Source organism: Anolis sagrei, chromosome 1 (assembly GCF_037176765.1).
Source record: "Anolis sagrei isolate rAnoSag1 chromosome 1, rAnoSag1.mat, whole genome shotgun sequence".
In the NCBI taxonomy this organism is placed as follows: Eukaryota; Metazoa; Chordata; class Lepidosauria; order Squamata; family Dactyloidae; genus Anolis; species Anolis sagrei.
In genome coordinates this window covers 241,407,718-241,431,287 of record NC_090021.1, presented here as the reverse complement: position 1 = coordinate 241,431,287, position 23,570 = coordinate 241,407,718, and the positions used below count along the sequence as shown (strand labels likewise).

At 41.9% G+C, this 23,570-nt stretch overlaps 2 protein-coding genes across 3 annotated transcripts in view; one reads left to right on the top strand and one right to left on the bottom strand.

Annotated features, from left to right (window-relative positions):
• TSPAN4 (tetraspanin 4) overlaps positions 1-546 on the bottom strand; it is a 753,539-nt gene extending 752,993 nt beyond the window's left edge. For both annotated transcript variants that reach the window (XM_060769140.2, XM_067462592.1), the window contains exon 1: positions 432-546. The gene's annotated coding sequence lies outside the window, so the exon portion shown is untranslated. The remainder of the gene's footprint in view (positions 1-431) is intronic.
• A 259-nt stretch (positions 547-805) lies between these two features.
• POLR2L (RNA polymerase II, I and III subunit L) lies at positions 806-22,841 on the top strand. Its single transcript, XM_060769156.2, has 3 exons — positions 806-952; positions 8,816-8,917; positions 22,107-22,841. Exons 2-3 carry the CDS (start codon positions 8,823-8,825, stop codon positions 22,213-22,215), a joined length of 204 nt encoding a protein of 67 aa, XP_060625139.1. The 5' UTR covers positions 806-952; positions 8,816-8,822; the 3' UTR covers positions 22,216-22,841.
• The last annotated feature ends 729 nt before the right edge of the window (positions 22,842-23,570 follow it).

Here is a 23,570-nt window from a genome sequence, read left to right as displayed (position 1 = left end):
GTTCCAGGACCCCATAGCATTGAGCCGCAGCAGTGAAAGCGGGACCAAAGCGCATTCATGGTCTTGTGTGGGTGCGCCCTCCACCGAGGAGGGCGTGCGCGTTCTCCGCACGAAACGGGACCGGGTCTTTCCTTCCAAGTCCATTTCTCAGGTCCACGCGCGGCCCCTTCAACTTGTGGGTCTTCCCAAGCTCCCCCCCCCTCCCTCTTTCCTTCCTCCATCCCTCTTTTCTTTTTCTCGGCCCCAGCAGCAAAGAAACTTGCTCGGGCTCTCTTTGCCAGGCGCCACCAGTTGCACGCTTCTTCCCAGCCTATATTCCACTGCCAAGCGCGCCTCCCTCCAAGAAATCAAATGCCTCCCCGCACAAGACAACCCGGGAGTGGGGATGGCACTCCGGAGAAGGGCAAGGCGAGAGGAAAGCAGCCGGGTACCTGAGGCGCAACCGGGCTCCCGAGGACCCTCCGCTCGCCGCTGCTCCGCCGCTCTCCGCAACCCGAACGCGCCCGCTCGCCCAGCTGCCACTCAAGCCAGCGCGCACGAGAATCGCGAAGCGCTCGCCGGACGCCACCCTCTTGAGCCAACCGAGGCGCCGTAGCGCTCGGGACGAACCACTTCGCCGTCTCCGGGGAGGGTTGGAATTTCAAAATAAAACAGTCACGGCGTGGAGTTAAGACGACGAATGGTTCTCTCTTTAGACATCTTTTGCGATTGTCCTTAAACGCTCTGTGGGGCCCCGGAAGAAATTGGGAGTGAGGAAACACTCTTCACGCCCCTTTCTGTTATAGTGGTAGCGCCGAGAGGCGCGAGGAGGCGGGAAGGGGGCGTGGCCACAGCGGCGGCGGCATTGTTCGGAAGCCTTCCAGACGGAGGAGAGGGCTTTGTTGCTAGTAGAGTCCAGACCACGGTGGTTTACCCTGCTTTCCCACCGTGTTTCTCTTCCAGAGGCACCCGGGTAAGAGAAAAGGGGAGACGGTTACTCCTGGGAGTTCCTCCCAAAGGAATACGAGGCCGTCTGAAGCTGTTCCCTCAGGTTCAAGTTGAAAATTAGAAAAGGGCTCCTGTGCCTTTAAATGCACTGCTTCCAACACTTTGGTCTCCCGGGTGTTTGGGACTACAATCGCTCAGTATATATATTATTAGCATAGTAGAATCATAGAATCAAAGAGTTGGAAGATGCCTCATGGGCCATCCAGTCCAACCCCCTGCCAAGAAGCAGGAATATTGCATTCAAAGCACCCCTGACAAATGGCCATCCAGCCTCTGTTTAAAAGCTTCCAAAGAAGGAGCCTCCACCACACTCCGAGGCAGAGAGTTCCACTGCTGAACGGCTCTCACAGTCAGGAAGTTCTTCCTCATGTTCAGATGGAATCTCCTCTCTTGTAGTTTGAAGCCATTGTTTCTTGTCCTAATTTCCATGGAATCATAGAATCAAAGAGTTGGAAGAGACCTCATGGGCCATCCAGTCCAACCCCCTGCCAAGAAGCAGGAATATTGCATTCAAATCACCCCTGACAGATGGCCATCCAGCCTCTGCTTAAAAGCTTCCAAAGAAGGAGCCTCCACCACACTCCGGGGCAGAAAGTTCCACTGCTGAACGGCTCTCACAGTCAGGAAGTTCTTCCTAATGTTCAGCTGGAATCTCCTCTCTTGTAGTTTGAAGCCATTGTTCCGCGTCCTAGTCTCCAAGGAAGCAGAAAACAAGCTTGCTCCCTCCTCCCTGTGGCTTCCTCTCACATATTTATACATGGCTATCATATCTCCTCTCGGCCTTCTCTTCTTCAGGCTAAACATGCCCAGTTCCCTAAGCCGCTCCTCATGGGGCTTTTTTCTGCCAAAGTGGAGTATCTTACATTTGTCACTGTTGAACTTCATTTTGTTAGTTTTGGCCCATCTCTCTAATCTGTCAAGATCGTTTTGAATTCTGCTCCTGTCCTCTGGACTATTGGCTATCCCTCCCAATTTGGTGTCATCTGCAAACTTGACGATCATGCCTTCTAGCCCTTCATCTAAGTCATTAATAAAGATGTTGAACAGGACCGGGCCCAGGATGGAACCCTGCGGCACTCCACTTGTCACTTCTTTCCAAGATGAAGAGGAAGCATTAGTGAGCACTCTCTGTGTTCGTCCACTTAACCAATTACAGATCCACCTCACCGTAGTTTTGCCTAGCCCACATTGGACTAGTTTCCTTGCCAGAAGGTCATGGGGGACCTTGTCGAAGGCCTTACTGAAATCCAGGTACGCTACATCCACGGCATTCCCCGCATCTACCCAGCTTGTAGCTCTATCGAAGAAAGAGATCAGATTAGTCTGGCATGACTTGTTTTTGATAAATCCATGTTGACTATTAGCGATGACTGCATTTGTTTCTAAGTGTTTGCAGACCACTTCCTTAACAATCTTTTCCAGAATCTTGCCCGGTATCGACGTGAGGCTGACCGGACGGTAGTTGTTTGGGTCATCCTTTTTTCCCTTCTTGAAGATTGGGACCACATTGGCCCTCCTCCAGTCTGCTGGAACTTCTCCCGTTCTCCAAGAACTCTCAAAGATGGTTGCCAATGGTTCCGAAATGACTTCCGCTAGTTCCTTCAATACTCTGGGGTGTAGTTGATCTGGCCCTGGGGACTTGAACTCATTAAGAGCGGCCAGGTATTCCTGGACGCCTTCTTTCCCAATTTGGGGTTGGATGTCCTCCAATCCCTCATCCACTCCATCTTGCTGAGGTTGAAGACTCTCTTTTTGTGAGAAGACCGAGGCAAAGAAGGCATTAAGTAGTTCTGCCTTTTCCCTACCCCCTGTCAGCATTGCCCCATCTTCTCCGGGAAGAGGTCCTATCGCCTCCTTGTTTTTCCTGACATAAGAATAGAAGCCCTTTTTATTGTTTTTAATGTCCCTGGCAAGCCTGAGCTCATTTTGTGCTTTAGCCTTGCGGACCTTTTCCCTACAGGTGTTGGCTATTTGTTTGAATTCTTCTTTGGTGATTTCTCCCTTTTTCCACTTCTTGTGCATGTCTCTTTTGTGTCTTAGCATAGTTAGAAGTTCTTTGGACATCCATTCTGGCTTCTTTGTACTTGTCCTATTTTTTCTCTTTGTTGGCACGGTTTGCAATTGCGTCTTGAGTATTTCACTCTTGAGAAATTCCCATCCATCCGTAACTCCCTTGTCTTTTAGTATCTGTGTCCACGGAATGCTGCTCAGTGTTTCCTTCATTTTTTGGAAATCAGCTCTCCTAAAGTCCAAATGCGGGTTTGACTTGTCTTAGTTTCGGCCTTCCTTTGTACCTCAAATTGCAGGAGCACATGGTCACTTGCCCCTAAGGATCCTACCACTTCGACCGCATCGATCAGGTCCTCCGCATTTGTTAGGATGAGATCAAGAGTAGCCAATCCCCTTGTTGCCTCTTCTACCTTCTGGACCATGAAATTGTCTGCAAGGCAAGCAAGGAATTTGTTGGACCTTGTACTCTTGGCCGAGTTTGTTTTCCAGCAAATATCGGGATAGTTGAAATCGCCCATGACTACTACATCTCTTTTCTATGCCTGTTTGGTCAACTGTTGGCAGAAGACTTCATCAAGTTCTTCCTCCTGGCTTGTGGGTCTGTAGTAGACGCCTACAATGACATCTTTTTGAGTCCCAGTTCCCTTGATTCTTATCCAGATGATTTCAAGCTGGTTTCCCAGATTGCTGTCTTGAATCTCTTCTGCAGCATAAGAGTTTTTGACATATAAGGCTACTCCGCCTCCTCTCCCCTGTGTTCGGTTTCTGTGAAAGAGGTAATACCCCTCGATATCTACATTCCAGTGATAGGAGTCATCCCACCAGGTTTCAGTGATCCCTATGATATCATATTTGTGGTGTTGTGCTAAAAGTTGGAGTTCGTCTTGTTTATTTCCCATGCTCTGTGCATTAGTGTAAAGACATGTGAGCCCCTGGGATCTTCCCTTGAGCTGTTTAATTGGGATTATTGTGCTTTTGGTACTTGGTCCTTGTTGTGTTTGTGCAGCCGTCCGTTTATCCTTCTGGCGATTCCCAGACATTATGGGTAAAGTAGTGTTCGCAAGGCTGTTGTCCCCCTCCCCCGGTGGACCTAGTTTAAAGTGCGTCTAATGAGGTTTGCGAGTCTGTGAGCAAAAAGGTGTTTTCCTACTTGTGTGAGATGCACCCCATGCCTTGCCAGTAGGCCATCCTCCTGGAAAAGCAGGCCATGGTCGAGGAAGCCAAAGCGTTCCTCCTGACACCATTTTCTAAGCCAGTCATTGACCTGTACTATTTTTCTGGCTCTTGTGGGTCCGTGTCTTACAACAGGGAAGAGGGATGAAAAGACCACCTGTACATTACATTCTTTTAGCTTTGCTCCTAGAGCTCGAAAATCATTTGTGATCTTTTGAAACGTATGCCTTGCAGTATCATTGGTTCCTACATGAATCAACATGAGGGGAGGACGGTGATAGGGCTTGAGGAGCCTGGTGAGCCTCTGAGTGATATGGTGTATTTTTGCCCCCGGTAGGCAGCATATTTCTCGAGCCATCCCATCTGGTCTGGAAATGACAGCTTCCGTTCCTCTAAGGAGGGAGTCGCCTACTACCAAGACCTGTTTACTTTCAGGAATGAAACAAGCTTGCTCCCTCCTCCCTGTGGCATCCTCTCACATATTTATACATGGCCCTCATCATGTCTCCTCTCAGTCTTCTCTTCTTCAGGCTAAACATGCCCAGCTCCTTAAGCCGCTCCTCATGGGGCTTGTTCTCCAGACCCTTGATCATTTTAGTCACCCTCCTCTGGACACATTCCAGCTTGTCAATATCTCTCTTTAATTGTGGGGCCCAGAATTGGACACAATATTCCAGGTGTGGTCTAACCAAAGCAGAATAGAGGGGTAGCATTACTTCCCTAGATCTAGACACTATGCTCCTATTGATGCAGGCCAAAATCCCATTGGCTTTTTTTGCCGCCACATCACATTGTTGGCTTATGTTTAACTTGTTGTCCACGAGGACTCCAAGATCTTTTTCACACGTACTGCTCTCGAGCCAGGCGTCACCCATTCTGTATCTTTGCATTTCATTTTTTCTGCCTAAGTGGAGAATCTTGCATTTGTCCCTGTTGAACTTCATATTTAGTACAATATCAGTATTAAATATTACTATATTGTATTATACCATTATATTGTAATATTATTAGTAATATTACATGTAATATCATTCTTATTAGTATTATATTGCATTACATTATAATATTATAAATATATGTATATACAATATATTATATTACATTATATTATTAGCTTAGTACAGGAGACAAGGTGGAACTGTCCCCTGGCCCCCTCTCTCTTCACTCTGGACCAGAGTGGCAGTTGGTGCTGGGGGAAGGGGTCCCCAACCGATGACGTATGTAGGAGACAAGATGGAACTTAGGGACTAAGTAAAATCCACCCAATTTGGAGGAAATGCAGCATATGGGTGTATGCATATAGCATATAGGTAGGCAGGATTAGTTTCTGACCTATAGGCTTTCTTAAGCAAGAAAACCTATAAGCCTGAGATGCTGAGTGGTGGTTTTGCCAGTCACTTCCTTCCTCGAAAACAGTTATGGGCAAACTTTGGCCCTCCATGTGTTTTGGACTTCAACTTTCACAATTTGGAATTGTGGGAGTTGAAGTCCAAAAGACCTGGATGGCCAAGGTTTGCCCATGCCTGCTCTAATACACACACACACACACACACACATATTAGGAAATGGCATTCATAACCTTTTCGAAAAACACCATTTGGAGATCAAAACTTTTAAGAAAAGCTTGACCTTTCAGGGAAGAGTCAAAAATCCTTTAGAGTAGAATCTTCTCTTGTGTGGTATATAACCTGATATAATGATGCAAGGCAATGGTTTCAGTTGTTAGACTGAATAACCTGTCAATTTATTTATTTGCTACATTTATATCCTGCCCTTCTCACCCCAAAAGGGGGACTCGGAGCAACCTTACAAAAAGGCAGCAATTTGACGCCATATACAGTAAGAAAATAAACATATGCACTTAAACTAAAAATCAGCAGAAGTGTTGAAACAATTAATTAAAATCACATCATCCAGAGTCAAATCCAAGGCCATTCCGTTAGTTATTTCACAATTCCATATACTTATATTATCTGATCTGTTAGGAAAATAGAGATTTTGCCAGTGTATAAAACAGCAGAGCTTTTTAGAAGTGTTTTTCAATGCCCAAAATATATATACTCTCCCATAAATCAACTTGTTTTATATCATGCACTCAAGAGGCAAAAATGAAGTAGACTTGGATAAAAATAACATATTTGGCTTACTCACAACCTTCATGTGTTTAACATACACAGGTACAAAATTTACTAGTCCGGTTTCAGATATGTTTGAGATAATTTTCTGTGCCATCTGACCAGGGCATCTTTCATATGACAAAGCAGCTATCAACAGGTCACATAGTCAAAAGGAGAGAGAGAAAGTCTATAGAGTAAAGGAAGCTGCATACCAGAACATGCATATACACAGTGAGCAACAGGATCATAGATAAACTTATTAGAGAAGACTTGAAGAAGGTTGTCATTTCCAACATTATTAATTTTATTTAAACTCCACCGTTCTCCCCGTGGGGAGTCTGCTAACAGCACCTGGTAGTTGTCTTCCATCCAAGTACTGGTTTAGTTTCTGAGACCAGTCCAGAACTTGGTATATTCTTGGTAAGAGTTATTCAGAGGATATTTGCCATTGTTTTCTTCTTTAGCAAAATAATATAACTTGTCCAAAGTTGCATAGCAGGGTTCCATGGCTAAACAAGAGATGCATATCCAACCCATTACAACACATAGAATGAAATGTAGCTTATATTCATTGGCGGTCTCGCATCCATGTATTAGTCATATTCAATTCTATTTATATTTTGTAGGTTTAACATTTTTATAGTTTTTTAAAATATTATCAGTCACTTTTTAGGTCTTGGTTCCCGAGATTGAAAGCAGGGTATAAATAACTGTAATAGGAACAGCGACAACAACAACTGACCCTACTATTAAAAGTTCGAAGTATCTCCAGATTTCACTCTGGCAACCCCACTCCTCCATTTCTATCACACCACAGTTCTTGCTCCTCACCTTGAAGCAACAGGCACACTATTTCATTTGCTGCCCTGCTTGGTGGTTCTGATGGGAATCGTTGCCATTTTCTCATATGCACACACATAGCATCTCCCAAATATTAGATAATTGGCTTGACTATATTTATCCCTCATGATTTTTGAAAAGCAAGAGTTTTGTGACATCTCTAAGATCAACAGATTCACCATAATCTAAAGTTGGAGGTGTTATTTATAAATAACTCGGGCCAGATTTCTAATTAGCAGTAAATGTTATTCTGCCAGATGCCATAAAATGCTCATGTATGTTTTCAATAACAGCCAAATACTGCTAAAAGTTACAGTTTTTGTGAGACAAACACACAAGTTGGCATGTATAGAACACTAGTTTGAGTTCTCCTATTTCATTTTCATAGTAGCCCTATGAAGTTGCTGTCATGCCAGGAGACGTTTAATTTTCCTGATGGGCACACACTGCACTCCATGGCTGAGTAGGAACTTTAGATTGGGTTTCTTTCAACGTGCAGCTCCAGCACTCTTGCTGCTACACCATAGTTGCCTAATCATGCATGAAGTTTAGGTCAAGCTAAGGGGCTATATATACCATATCCAGAAAATCAGTTTGACATGCTTTGTTCACCTTGTTGGAGATGAAGTACTTGTAAAGAGTGCTAGAAGCCTCTTGGTTTTAGTAGTATTTACCTGTTTAAAAGTGTGCACATGCACATATGCACAAATATGCTTGATGTGATTGAGTATTATTTTCCATCCAACTTTCATTGAAATATGAATTCTTCTACAAGCAAGATTTATCATTAATATTTTGAACAAAGAATAACAGTTTTTCATGAAAAACTGTAATCACGCCTGTAACAAGTGCTGGTTTTCTTTCAAGAAAAATCAGAATTTTGGGAATTAATAGCTGCAAATCATACTTTGAAGTCTTAAATTATTTTATTTATTATGGGACTTCATCTCATTTGCAAGCAACAGCCTGGCGGCACCTTGGAAACAAACAAATTTGTAATGGAATTAACTTTCATGGAATGTAAATTACAATATGAGGTGCATGAAGTATTATTCAGAATTTTATGTATATCTACAATACATATGGTTGATTAACTGTTAGAAGAATGTACTGACCATGACAAGTAATTTTTTTGCAACAGCTGTGCACTAAATAGTTGATGACATCAACGTCTTGAAACTTAGTGAGCCTGTTAACAAATCTCATACTGATCTCTGCAAAGACCAATAAAAAGGTATACTCAAATGCAATATGGGTTTATTCCTACTAATGGATGTCAGCCTTCATGTGAATGGAAACCTATTCCAAGTGTGCATTGGATTTCAGTCTTGTGAATAAGTGATTAAACACATATACTCAGAAGTAATCCCCACTGCACCTAGTAATCATCCTTTGAGGCACCATCTACACTGCCATATAAAATCCAGATTATCTGTCTTGAACTGGATTATATATATATATTATATATATAATCCAGTTCAAAGCAGACTGTGGATTATCTGCTTTGATAAGGTACAAAACAAGGTCACTATTCACCCAGAGTGAATCTCTTTTACATCAAATTGCCTTCAGTAACAAAATGAAGGACACACTTAAATATTTTTCTGTGAAATGAAAAAGACAGAAATGCTTCCTTTTGCCAGAATTCTATATGATATTTAAATTTTATGTTTGTAATGGTTTCTTAGGTGTAAAATGATTATTCCTGTGAGATGCTTCACTTGTGGCAAAATCGTTGGAAACAAATGGGAAGCATATCTTGGCCTTCTGCAAGCAGAATATACAGAAGGGTAGGAAACTTTCCTTTTATATATCTGATTTCCACAGTTGTCTTAAGAATCCATTAACATTTTGCTACATGGAAAACCAATGTTCATTTCTGAAATGCTTTTATTCTGCATTGGTTTCTTGTTTGTTTTTTAAATTTTAATTTAATTTTAGAGCCACATTTTAAGTATTGTTTTTGTTTTAATCCTATCTTTTGGCACCAGTGTTAATGCAAAGCAGCTTAGAAAATTATATAAACTACAAAGCAATCAACACCATGCACAAAAAAGTCTAAGAAATGTATCTGATACCCACTCCCAAATCACCATTAGATTAAAACATTGAGTATATTCAGTATTTTCCATCCAAAAACAAGAGACATTGCTACTGGGAAGTCTTCATTACCATTAGAGTCTTTTCTAGAACATTAGTTTCCAACACTGGGTTCCCAGATGTCATTGGACTTCATTTCCAAGAAGCCCCAGGCAGCATACTTAAGAATTCTAGTCGTTGTAATCCAACAGTATCAGGAAATCCAAGACTTATGTGGCATTTGCACTGTAACAGTGTCTGGTTTGCCTTGTTCTACATATAGCTTATATAGGAGAAAGTATTCTTTTCCTCTGCAGCAGTTTTATATCATGACTTTAAATAAATGTTGATAAAGGAAACTAAGAAGAAAATGGAGTGCGGACTCCATTGAAATAATGAATTGTACAACTTTCATTCATTTTCATCTACTATTCAGTTGCTAGTTCTTGGGAGGACAAAGAATATTTTTAATTTCATTTTCCCATTTCTGAACTTCAAGTGCTTTCTCATAAATGAGACATACAGACAAAAATGAAACGTGAAAGTCAAGCAAGGTTAGAGCTCTGTAACAACAGTTTTTCAGCATTTGTATTCAAGCATATTATCTGTTGCTGTGGGCCATAAAAAACGCTAAAGTGAAATATAAATAAGGTTATCTGTCTTCTGTATTTCAGTGTAATATTCCCACAAACACAACAATATTTATCTGTTATCAGCAGTATAATCCTGTACCTTTCTACTCAGTTTAAACCCAGGGCTTGTTTACACCACCAAAAAACCCTAACTATAATTCAGATTATTGGGCCTCAGATTCACCCTGTTAGCACCACACCTCCCTGTAATTGTGTTTCTGTCTACATCTCAGATTCGAACAGTTTGCTCACAAGTAGACAACTGACTTGTGTGTACGCAAGTATCTCTTTACTCCTCTTTAGACCAGTTCCCATTTCACCCACTGCTGTCACCACACTCTCCCTGTCAGGTGAGTCCTTTTGCTCATGCACCTGTTTCTGGCTCTAGCAGTGGTGGAGTGCTCCTCTCCTTCAGCTCCCTGGTAATTGCATGGCTTGTAGGGCTGCTTCGGAGCTGCTGTTGCCACTGCTGCTGTGGGATACAGCCACCACTGGTGTTGGGCCCAGTGTAACAATCCTGTCACTCAGGAGCCAGAAGAGAATAGTGTGTTGCCACCAACTCCGAAGAAGTAGCCAGAATAGGAGCCTGAGCATGGGGTATCAGCTAGTGAGGGAGAGAAGGATGGCAGCAGCTGCAATGATAGCAGCAGGTGAAATGGGAGCCCGTCTAGATAAAGGAGGGAAGAAAAGTAGTCTTCCATTCTCTTACTCATGAGTTTTACTTGTATGGTATACCCAACATTCTGAGTCCATTTTGTCATACAATCTTTAACCTGTTTGTCTTCTATCAGTTTTTATCAAAAGTCTATACATCTTACCAATAAAATCTTCATCCACACATAATTGCATCTCAAATTTAAATTTACAGTTTTCAAAAGCATATATTTCATCCATTTAATAACTTTCAAACATTTGCCTCTTATAGTAACATTGAGAACTATGACTTTCTGATAGTCGTTCTTCATTTGATTTAATTCTATATTGTTCTTGATCAAATTTCAAAGATCTTATTAAGAAGTAGACTTGTGCATGGATTCGGGGTGGTTGGTTCTCTTCGACCAATCCATCTTGGCTGGATGGCCATTGTTGTGTACTCCTCTTCTGAGGAGGAGGTAAAACAGGAGGCTGAAAATGTTTGAGTTGGAGATTTGGGGCCAAGTACTGAGGAGGAGGAAGGGGGTGAAGAAAACATACTGCCAGTTCCCACCTTTCAGGAAAGCCAAAGGGCCAAAGAAGAAAGGAGAAATTCAGCTAGAATTGCTGAAAGGATTCTGAGCAATCAGACCTGTGCTGGCAGCTGAGAGCTATAAATCAGCAGTAAAGCAAGGGGTCAATGCTGGTAGCAACTATTCTACCCAGTGGTTCTGTGCTCCAATTTCCTTACATGCAATTCCAGCAAATGCCTCACAAAGACTATTTGCCAAAGACTTTGGTTCATGTCTGATGTAAGACTTTTGCTTTGCTTTTGGGATTTTTCTTCTGTTCCTTGCTGCTGTTTGTTAGAGTATTACCATTTTGCTGAAGTAAAGCTTTTTTAGTTGCTTTAACCAATGTTATAAGGCTGTTTCTGGGGCAAAACAGGATTGCCATAACATTAAGGGTCCAGCCATCACATTTTTCCATCCATAACAGGATCCCATGACAGCTGATCACAGCTCCTCCTCCCCTATTTGCATTGGGGAAGTGCACGAAAAAGCTGCCGTGTGCTGCTCCGTGGACTTTGCCTATGAGCCCTGCCTATTGGGCCAATTGGAATAGAAGAATGCCATGACGTATCTTGCACAAGCTGTGGGCTCTTCCACACAGCCCAATATCCCAGAATATCTGCTTTGAACTGGGTTATCTGAGTCCACAGTCAGATAATGTGGGATTTTCTGCCTTGATATTCTGAGATATAGGGCTGTGTGGAAGGACCCCATGTAATTCCCAGGAAGGATGCTTCCTTAACACCGTTGCTGAAACCCAGACTCCCTTGAAGACAAGAAAGGAAAAGGTCTGAGGAAGGGTGCTTCCTTAACCTCCTTCTTCAAACCCAGACTCTCTTGAAGGCAAGAAATGAAAGAGTTCCAGGAAGGATGTTTTCTTAACCCCATTGCTAAAAACCAGGGCCCTTTCACACCGCCATATAACCCAGAATATCAAGGCAAAAAACCCACAATATCTGCTTGGAACTGTTATCTGATTCCATACTGTTGTATAAACCATTTCAAAGCAGAAAATGTGGGATTTATTAATCTGTGTGGAAAGGGTCCCAGACTCCCTTGAAGGCAAGAAAGGAAAGGGTTCCAGAAAGGGTGCTTCCTTAAACCCCCATTGATCATACCCAGACTCCTTTGAAAGGAAGAAAAGAAAGGATCCCAGGGGAAGCCTTCTAAGTTTCCCATTGCCGCCAATTGGCTGGATCTTTCAGCTGCCTAGCCGAAAACAGATATTTCTATTAATCGATTTTTGGGAGGCTCCCAAAAACAGGCCTGGGTGCCCAACGAAATTTGGATACCAAAAACAAATCCCCCTCCAGCCAAATTGCACAAGCCTATTATGCCCACTTCTCTTCTGGTGTTGTGTTGAGGCCCCTAGAGGACTTTTAGAGCATTGTATCTCTATTCCACATTCTTAGTGAGGCATGTCTCGCAAAATGACCATTAAAATCTACATTTGCTTTACCCTTTTTGCACCACAAGTATCCATGCCACCCAAATCTCAGGCCATGATCTGATACTTTCTTGTCAGTCAACACAATCCTGTCTTTTGCAACAAACCGAACAGCATGCAGTAAAATGTATTGTCAAAGGCTTTCATGGCTGGAATAACTAGGTTTTTGTGGGTTTTTTCGGGCTATAGAGCCATGTTCTAGAGGCATTTCTCCTGACGTTTCGCCTGCATCTATGGCAAGCATCCTCAGAGGTAGTGAGGTCTGTTGGAATTAGGACAATGGGTTTATATATCTGCTGGGGTGGGGCAAGGAGCTCTTCCCTGCTGCAGTTAGGTGTGAATGTTTAGCTGATCACCTTCATTAGCATTTGAAGGCCTGCCTGAGCCTGGGAAAATCTGTTGCTGGGAGGTGTTAATCTGTGCCTGGTTTTTTCCTCTCTGTTGTTTAGCTGTTATAATTTTAGAGTTTTTTAATACTGGTAGCCAGACTTTGTTCATTTTCATGGTTTCCTCCTTTCTGTTGAAATTGTCCACATGCTTGTGGATTTCAATGGCTTCTCTGTGTAGTCTGACATGGTGGTTGTTGGTGTGGTCCAGCATTTCTGTGTTCTCAAATAATATGCTGTGTCCAGGCTGGTTCATCAGGTGCTCTGCTATGGCTGACTTCTCTGGTTGAAGTAGTCTGCAGTGCCTTTCATGTTCCTTGATGCGTGTCTGGGCGCTGCGTTTGGTGGTCCCTATGTAGACTTGTCCACAGCTGCATGGTATACGGTAGACTCCTGCAGAGGTGAGAGGATCCCTCTTGTCCTTTGCTGAACGTAGCATTTGTTGGATTTTCTTGGTGGGTTTGTAGATTGTTTGTATGTTGTGTTTCCTCATCAGTTTCCCTATGCGGTCAGTGGTTCCCTTGATGTATGGCAGGAACACTTTTCCTCTGGGTGGATCTTCATCTTTACTCTCGTGGCTTGTTCTTGGTCTTGCAGCTCTTCTGATGTCTGAGGTGGAGTATCCATTGGCCTGGAGAGCCCAGTTGAGGTGGTTCAGTTCATCTTGGAGGAGGTGGGGTTCGCAGATTCTTTTTGCACGGTCTGCCAAGGCTTTAATGGTGCTTCTTTTTTGACTTGGGTGATGGTTGGAGTTTTTATGTAGATATCTATCTGTGTGTGTGGGTTTTCTGTAGACGGTGTGACCCAATTGTTGATCTGGTTTGCGGATGACTAGGACATCTAGAAAAGGCAGTCTTCCTTCATTTTCTTTTTCCATGGTGAACTGGATGTTTGGGTGGATGCTGTTAAGATGGTCCAGGAACCTGTTGAGTTCTTCTTCTCCATGGCTCCAAATGGTGAAGGTGTCATCCACATATCTGAACCATATCGTGGGCTTTTTGGCTGCTGTCTCCAGGGCTTGTTCTTCAAAGTGTTCCATGTAGAAGTTAGCTATGACCGGGCTGAGAGGGCTCCCCATAGCTACAACAAGCTAGAACAAGCCACAAGAGTAAAGATAAAGATCCACCCAGAGAAAAGTGTTCCTGCCATACATCAAGGGAACCACTGACTGCATAGGGAAGCTGATGAGGAAACACAACATACAAACAATCTGCAAACCCACCAAGAAAATCCAACAAATGCTACGTTCAGCAAAGGACAAGAGGGATCCTCTCACCTCTGCAGGAGTCTACCGTATACCATGCAGCTGTGGACAAGTCTACATAGGGACCACCAAACGCAGCGCCCAGACATGCATCAAGGAACATGAAAGGCACTGCAGACTACTTCAACCAGAGAAGTCAGCCATAGCAGAGTACCTGATGAACCAGCCTGGACACAGCATATTATTTGAGAACACAGAAATGCTGGACCACACCAACAACCACCATGTCAGACTACACAGAGAAGCCATTGAAATCCACAAGCATGTGGACAATTTCAGCAGAAAGGAGGAAACCATGAAAATGAACAAAGTCTGGCTACCAGTATTAAAAAACTCTAAAATTATAACAGCTAAACAACAGAGAGGAAAAAACCAGGCACAGATTAACACCTCCCAGCAACAGATTTTCCCAGGCTCAGGCAGGCCTTCAAATGCTAATGAAGGTGATCAGCTAAACATTCACACCTAACTGCAGCAGGGAAGAGCTCCTTGCCCCACCCCAGCCATTCCACAGATATATAAACCCATTGTCCTAATTCCAACAGACCTCACTACCTCTGAGGATGCTTGCCATAGATGCAGGCGAAACGTCAGGAGAAATGCCTCTAGAACATGGCTCTATAGCCCGAAAAAACCCACAAGAACCTAGCATGCAGAAAAGTTCAGTGTCATACTTGATATCCCCCAACCCCATTTTTGTTTTGTATCTTATAAAACCTTATACTTGGCACTTGGTTTTGTATCTTGCTGTTTGAATTTTCTGCCATTGTTTACATTGCTTATCATTAGTTAAAATCAGGGTTGTCTGAAGTAAAAATAGCATCTTAACAAAACATTTGGTTTTTATCATTAAGATTCTTTTCTCATTTTGATTACCACCATCATCTTTTGTGTGTTTATTGGAAATCCTGGCAACTTTCCAAATTCTGTAATGTCTGCAGCAAAGTTTTATACTCTCAAAAAGATTTTCAAGCCCAATCACTAGATCATCCAAAAATGATTTGGTGATTGGGTCAGAAAACCCTTTGGAGAATATAAACATTTACCATATTCCTTTATTAATTTTTAAACATTTGGTCGGTTTTTGGGCTTATCACTAATATCAGGTGTTTAAAACATCTTAAATTAAATCTACATTTTCAGAACATTGCAAATGGGCCATAATGAGGTATAAAAGTTTCTGATTTATTTGAAGAATATTTTCTCTACTACTCAGCCAAAAAGTCTCCCAGGCAATATAAATCATAAGCCATCCCCTGAGGATCTGTCTAAAAAACATGATGCAAAGTGGGGAAAAGGGATAACGAGGGAGAACAAAATAAGCAAACTAAGCTTCAGCTGTTATAATGATCAGTTGTAATGGGAACCATTTTGAGAGAGGAAGAATTTGACCCTTTGGCAAATTCAGCTAGTTTTTGCACATTAATGTTCCTATTGTTTCTAGTACAATTTATTACTTATTTTATATGTTATTGTTGTTGCTATTTATTTACAATTTATACATTATATAAATTAGGATTTGTACGATATTAAATTAAGTAAAATAAAATAAATTATACATTTAATATGAATATATACTGTTTGTGTATATTTCATTTATAGTGCTTGGTAACTGGCCTTTCACAGCACTATTTTTGTGACAATTAAATGGCAGAAAAGGCTAGAAATGTGCTTCTTTCTTGACTGGCTAGACCGGTGGTGGTGAACCTATGACGTGTGTTAGAAGGGGCCCACAGCACCCTCTCCCTTGGCACGCAAGCTGTTTCCCTCATTCACCCACTCACTCACCTGCTTGCCTGCCACTCACTCGCCACTACCCCAAGTGCCCAACCCGCCTCACCTCCCCCCCTCCCTCCCGGGTTGGGCACGCCCTAAAAGGTTTACCACCACTGGTCTAGACTCTGAGGATAGTGTTCATTCCAGTCTGTTACTGTATCACCCTTTTCCCCAGACTGTGTATTAGATATTTAATAACCATTGATTTTTTGCTGCAGAAACAGAATTGGGACACATGAATCTAAATTTAGCAATTAAGTAGAATTTTAGTATAATTTGCATGATAAATGCACCTGCATGATGCATGCCTTGGGCATAAATCTGATCCTAGTTTATTGCATGATTTTTTTTACATTAACCAAGTGGGCAAACAAATGCATATTTGAGTTCTTCCTAACAACAAAACTGTGTATTTTAGCTACTGCTTAAATTATGACAATTATCAGGGCAGATCCATATGATAGGTATTGTTACAATCATTTATTCCAGCACAAAATATGGCAGGTAGGCTGCTTGCCACTGCATACAGTTTCAGAAGTATTTGAAATTGTTGCTTTTTACATTGAGTTTTGTGAAACTACCAAATTGTTGCTTTTTACATTTAGTTTTGTGAAACTACCATTTGGAGGAGGAAGGGGAGAAACTATACAGCAATACCTTCAGTTTTGCTTAATAACCTCCTTGAGCTAAATATGTGCCTCCTATGGGTTTTTTTAAAAACAGGATCATGAAGATCAGTGCATGATAATTTTATTTAAAAACTTGTTCCATTGTTAAATTTTTGTTTGCAATTTTTGTGGAGGTGAATAGTGCAGTGCTATGTCGATTCAGCAGTAAGTTCCTTGTGTTTCTGTGGAACTTTCTCATAGATGAGTATGCAAGGTAACTGTATGAAATATTTGATCACAACACTTCGAAAATTAATTTTAAAATGAGCAGCATTTTCAAACCTTTAACAGACGGGTTTTTTTAATCATTTGAATAACGAGTGATCATACAGTGTAGTGAGGAAAGGATCCTGTTGGGGCACTGAGTTCTTATGTGGGTGGACTCTAAGGTCAAGAGATGCTATCTTACATTCATCCTTTGCCTATTTGATCCGCAAGAGACATACATCTCAAATAGAATGCTAATTCCTCTAACCTGTAATGAAAATTGAAACTTAATTCTCAGATCTACTATTTTGGCAGAAATCATGAGCAGAATTCTTAGATATGAGATGCATTCTTTTCTTACATATCAAAATGGGCTTTAATAAATGTTCAAAACTATAGATTTCTTTTTAAATGTCATCAGCTCAAGTAGGCCAGCAACCTAACCATATAAATTCCAGCTAATTAATCCCAGTTGAAATCCAAGAGACAGAAATGAATGGAGTTCTGACCTAAAAGGCTAGGGCCAAAACCTGAGAACCTGCTTCTGTCAGGTATTGGTTGAATAACAAGGACATGGAAATGACAGTGTCCAGATGAGAGAACCTCTCCAAAATCAGTAACATGCTGTTCTTCAGTAATTCTACTGCATGCTATAGAGCAGGTATGAGGAAAGTGCAATCCTCAGATATTTATTTATTTATTTATTATTCGAACTTATATGCCGCCACTCCCCTGGGGCTCGGAGCAGCTTACAAGAATGGCTAAAATCTAACACAATTTAAAAACAATTTAAAACGATTTAAAAACAGTAATATCAAAAATCAAAGGCCTGTCGAAACAAGTATGTCTTACAAGCCCTGCGGAAAGCTGATAAGTCCCGCAAGGCACGGACTTCAGGTGGCAGAGTATTCCAGAATGATGGTGCCACTGCTGTAAAGGCTCTGTGTCTGGTTGCTGTTAGACGCAAGGTCTTGACACTGGGAATTTCCAATAGATCTTGGTCCTCAGAATGGAGGGATCTCTGGGGTTGGTAGGGGGTGAGGCGGTCCCTTAGGTACATCGGCCCCAGACCATGCAAGGCCTTAAAGGTGAGTACCATCACTTTGAATGTGATCCGGTGCTCAACTGTTTCCAACCAATGGGAGACAGTTTAGGCATATTCCTCATTCCCAGGTCATTTTTGAAAGAGGGTTTGCTTTTTTTCAACTTCTTATTGACAGAATTCCATTCCTCAGGCTACAATGACAAAAATATGGATGGCTACCAATTCTCCTTAGAAGGAGAAAATATTTTTAAAATTGCTTAGGATATAGTCCTCCAAGATCTTTGTGAAGCCAATACAGCATCCTTTGTTGTTGCTATTTACTACCAAGTAAAATTTATCTTATGGTGGCACTATGAATGAGAGACCCCTAAGATCAGCTGCCCTGCTCAGAACATGCAGACTCGGAGCCATAGCTTTCTTAATTAAATAAATTCACATGTAACCCATTCTCCCCTTTTCCCACTGCTTTCCACATTACACATTCATCATCTTCTCAATTGAGTCATGTCATTGCATGATATGTCCAAAGTATGAGAGCCTGAGTTTAGATGAGAGCTCAGACCTGATTTCTTTTAACATCCACGAATTTGTCTTTTTAGCAATTCATATCTGTAGAACTTCTCCAACACCACATTTCAGATAAGTTTATTTTCACCATGTCAGGTTTCTTCACTGTCCATGTTGCACGGCCACATATAGAAATTGGAAATATTATAGCATAGATGATTCTGGGTTTTGTGTCTTTCAATATATCTTTAGCTTTTATATTGTAAAAGCTTTGCTTCCAAATCTTGGCATCACTTTGCTTGGGGGAATAATGAAATAGCTTATTACATACTACTATCCTTGGTCTTATTTCAACTCTGTGGGCTATTGTTTTGTTATCCATATTAGTTGGCAGCCTCCTAGCTCACATTAATGCCCACCTTTGCACTGGAGTGACCAAGAAACAGACTGCAATGTGGCACCAGGCATGTAAGAGCAAGCTACAGGAGTAAGAATTGATTATCATTCCAGCTGTGTCTGGTTTAACCCCTTGAGAAATGCATTCATGAATGTATCTGTACTATAGGGACAAAGCAATAGGGAGGTAATTTTCCCCCAACTATCTTGGGGGAAAATGATCTCCCTTTTATATACATGCTATCAAGTCAGGAGCTATCAACAGGTCACATAGTCAAAAGGAGAAAGAAAGAGCATGTGGTCTGCAGCCCCTTTTAAAACTTCTCAGAAACCATAGAGTAAAGGAAACTGCACACCAGAACACACATACAGCAAACATTAAGCAACAAGATCATAGACAAACAGGTTACTAGGGAAGGCTTGATGAAAGTTGTCATTTCCAACAATAAAAGCCTCTCTGCATGCATGCATTAACCCTAAATGAAACACTTTTGTCACTGGTACATATACTAACACCACAAACTGTTGTCATTATTTCTTTTGAAATCATTTTTTATGGATGTGTTTGTCAGAGAAGTATATCCTTTCTTTTACTTCTAAATTCCTCATACTCTTGGTTGGCCCCTCTTCCTTTTCCCTTCCATTTTCCCAAGCATCATTGTCTTCTCTAAGCTTTCCTGACTTCTCATTATATTGCCAAAGTATCTTTGCCTTTAATATCCTTCCCTCCAATGAACAGTTGGGCTTTATTTCCTGAATTATTTATTTATTTATTTATTTGATGCACTTATTAACCGCCATTCTCAGCCCATAAGGGCGACTCATGGCGGTGTACAGTACACATAAAAGACAATTACAAAAAAGCCAGTTTCAACAACATATAAACTATACAACAATTACAGACTACACTAAAAATCCGCTTTGTCTCTTAGTGGAATCATAGCCAGTCTCATATTCCTTGTTCCATTCCAGTTCTCATTACCGTATTGTTTAGCACTTAATTAAATGCCCTCTCGAACAGCCATGTCTTAAGGCTTTTTCGAAAGGACATGAGGGAAGGCGCCTGTCTGATGTGTGCAGGGAGAGTGTTCCACAGCCGGGGGGCCACCACCGAGAAGGCCCTCTCCCTCGTCCCCGCCAGCCGTGCCTGTGAGGCAGGCGGGATCGAGAGAAGGGCCTCCCCAGACGATCTCAAGGTCCTCGTGGGCTCGTAGGCCAAGATGCGGTCGGAAAGGTATTTTGGGCCGGAACCGTTTAGGGCTTTGTAGGCCAAAACCAGCACCTTGAATTGGGTCCGGTAGCAAATCGGCAGCCAGTGGAGCTGGGACAACAAGGGCGTTGTGTGCTCCCTGCCACCCGCTCCAGTTAGTAACATGGCTGCCGCACGCTGAACCAGCTGAAGCTTCCGGGCCGTCTTCAAGGGCAGCCCCACGTAGAGAGCGTTGCAGTAGTCCAGGCGGGATGTGACAAGAGCGTGTACCACCGTGGCCAAGTCAGACTTCCCGAGATACGGGCGCAGCTGGCGCACGAGCCTGAGCTGTGCAAATGCTCCCCTGGTCACCGCTGAAACCTGGGGGTCCAGGCTCAACGATGAGTCCAGAGTCACACCCAAGCTGCGAACCTGCGCCTTCAAGGGGAGTGCGACCCCGTCCAGCACAGGCTGTAACCCTATACCCCGTTCGGCCTTGCGACTGACCAGGAGTACCTCTGTCTTGTCTGGATTTAGTTTCAGTTTGTTCGCCCTCATCCAGACCGTTACAGTGGCCAGGCACCGGTTCAGGACCTCGACAGCCTCCTTAGTAGCAGGTGGGAAGGAGTGACAGAGTTGGACATCATCTGCGTACAGATGACACCGCACCCCGAAACTCCGGATGATCTCACCCAGCGGCTTCATGTAGATGGGTTGGATCCTCTCACAGTCCAAGGCACTCTCAGAATGTTCTTCCAACACCACAGTTCCTTCCTTCGCTCAGCCTTTCTTATGGTCCAGCTCTCACATCCATAGGTTTCTACAGGGAATACCATTGCTTTGACTATGCAGATCTTTGTTGCCAATGAGATGTCTCTACTCTTCACTATTTTATTGAGATTGATCATTGCTCTCCTCCCAAGAAGTAAACGTCTTCTAATTTCCTGGTTGCAGTCTGCGCCTGCAGTGATCTTCACACCTAGAAATACAAAGTCTGTCACTGCCTCCTCGTTTTCTCCCTCTATTTCCCAGTTATTGATCAGTCCGATTGCCATAATCATGGTTTTTTTTATGTTTAACTGCAACCCAGCTATTGTACATATTTATTGCTAATTCTTCCTGACCTTTTGAACTTGGTATTTGTTCTCTTAGTTCTACTAAAACCACCCTCGTTTAAAATGTCTAATTATTTCTTTGTATTATAGATCAACATCTTTATTCTATGTTTTAGAGGTTTGTTTTTATAAACATCCATCCTAATTCTCATTTTAGCCTTATTTTCTGGTGTTCTGTTCTTGATTTGTATATCAGTTGCATATTCCTGTTCCATTTTCGGATTCCTTTGGTCTCTTCTCTATTTTTAGCCTGCAATCTGCTTTGGGTCATGGATGTGTTTGTTTTATCCTCTTCTCGGGCTATAAAATGAGATTGTATCTATTTATCTGAAATACTGAGTTTGGAAAGAGGTTATAAAGTAGGCATGAAACAGAGCAATAGAGTTTTCAAGGACTTGGGAGATCATTTAGTCCAACCCTCTCATACATACATACATCTCATACTCATACATGACTCCCCCTTCGGGGGGAGAAGGACAGGGTATAAATATAGGAAATAAATACCTAAAAATACATAATTGGGTATACATATGGGAACTTCTTTTAGCCATAAATTTAATTTCAGAAAAGTATTGGACACTGCATTCTGGTATGGATGGAGCCAAAGAGAAAAAGATTGGTCCAAGCACGCCAGTATACTTTAATGTAAAGCTTTTGTTGAAATCTTACGAGAAGAATTTCAGCTGGAAAACTACTAAATGGTAGGTCATGAGGAAAATGTATAAACTTTAGAGAAATCATAGAGCTGAATTTGACCCCAGTGTTTTTCTAGATCTGATCTATATGATATCTATTGAAAACTATATAATATTCATTTTAAGGTCTTCAGTTAAGAAGATCCCTTGTCTGTTCTCATGACATATTCCGGTTTGAGGAGAGTGGTATGGGGAACCCTAGGCACCTTCACTGAATAGTCCATACTGAGCTCTCTTTCATCCGTTCCACTTCCATGTTTTTTCTTCCTACTGTATGAGCAGGACCTTGAATTTTGTCCTTGTACATGGATAAGATCTGGTTTAGTGTGCTGCTGTTCTTTTAAAACTGTCCTTCTGTTTGTTTTTAGTGATGCTTTGGATGCTTTGGGTCTGAAGAGATATTGCTGCCGGCGAATGCTGCTTGCCCACGTTGATCTGATTGAGAAACTCCTGAATTATGCCCCTCTGGAGAAATAAATTACAGGAGAAATGTGTGCACAAAACACGTACACATGCTCACACATGGACCCAGAGTACTGCTGGAAATCCTCAAGCTGAACTTCTGTGGTTGCAAATGTAGATTGTGCTCAGTGAGGGATTTTACTTTCTGGGCACACTGCTGCTCCAGCCACTAACCTCTTCAAAGGAAATTACTGAAAGCTGAAATCCATTTACACACAGTTGGGGACTGTAGTTTTAATTAAAAGAGGGATGGAAGTTCATCAGAATCCCATGGATTTGGAGACTGGTGAATTTTTTAAAATTGTTCTTTGAGTTACTGGCAGTCGTTTTAATAACACTTTAGAAGATAGTCTGCTCATGATGTTGTGCTGATTGTTCTCCCTTCCACTCCCTGTCCTCCTTTCCTTGGGTTACTCCACATCTTATTTGAGAAAGTGGAGAAAGTTAGCTGCATACTAAGCTCTGAATTTCAGGTTTTTGCTCCTGGCATCTGTCAATGTTATGGGGAATTAGAACGTCCTCTGCAGTAACATTCCAACCTGTTGTATTATATGACATTATCTAAAAAAAACTGGAGATTCAGCTGTGTCAAGTGCCATGGGTTGTGATGTGAAAAACTAATAATAAAAATGGAAGATGGATTTTGCTTGTTTAGAAAAATATCTCTGGATTTTACAAGGGGGGAAGGGATATTATCAATCACATTCAATCTCTCATGCTCACACAAAAGGAACATCCTCAAAGCTAGCAGTGTATATTGCCAATGCAGTCGCCTTCCATTTCTCTCACATGTCATATTGCAAAACTAGCAGTCCATTTTCCTGAGCTGTGATATAAACTCAAAAGTTGAGAGCTGCTTCAGAAATTCAGAGTAGTTAAGAAAACTGCCTTCTTGTCTCTGCACTTTCTGGGAATCATTACACACATTAGTTCTTGTGCTATGTTACTCAGAACCACATGATAAATGATAAAAATAAGTGCATGCTTTCAAGTAATATCTTCAAATATCAGCTGTTTGCTGTGGTTTAAAGCTCTGTATAATCTCAAAGCCTTGCATCTGAGAAAAGGGTTATTATCTATTATGTACACCTCACTGCTAGTGCTAGGACCAGTTGGCTTTCATCTGAGTCAGGCTGGAAAATAAATTTGAAAATAAAATGGAAGCATCTGAGCCTCAGTGAAAGACTTGGTGATGCCCAAATGTCTCCTGAATCTTCCATGTTCAAGAGAAGATTTATTTATTTATTTATTTATTTATTGCATTTATTGACCGCCCCTCTCAGCCCGGGGGCGACTCGGGGCGGTGAACAGCAACAAAGAAGACAGTGTACAGTGAATCAAGACGATACAAACCAGACAGATACAACATA

Excerpts from the sequence above, each read along its gene's own strand:
- POLR2L (XM_060769156.2), top strand. The coding sequence starts at position 8,823 with ATGATTATTCCTGTGAGATGCTTCACTTGTGGCAAAATCGTTGGAAAC. Across the intron at positions 8,918-22,106 it reads CAAGCAGAATATACAGAAGG|TGATGCTTTGGATGCTTTGG; the intron begins GTAGGAAACTTT and ends GTTTGTTTTTAG.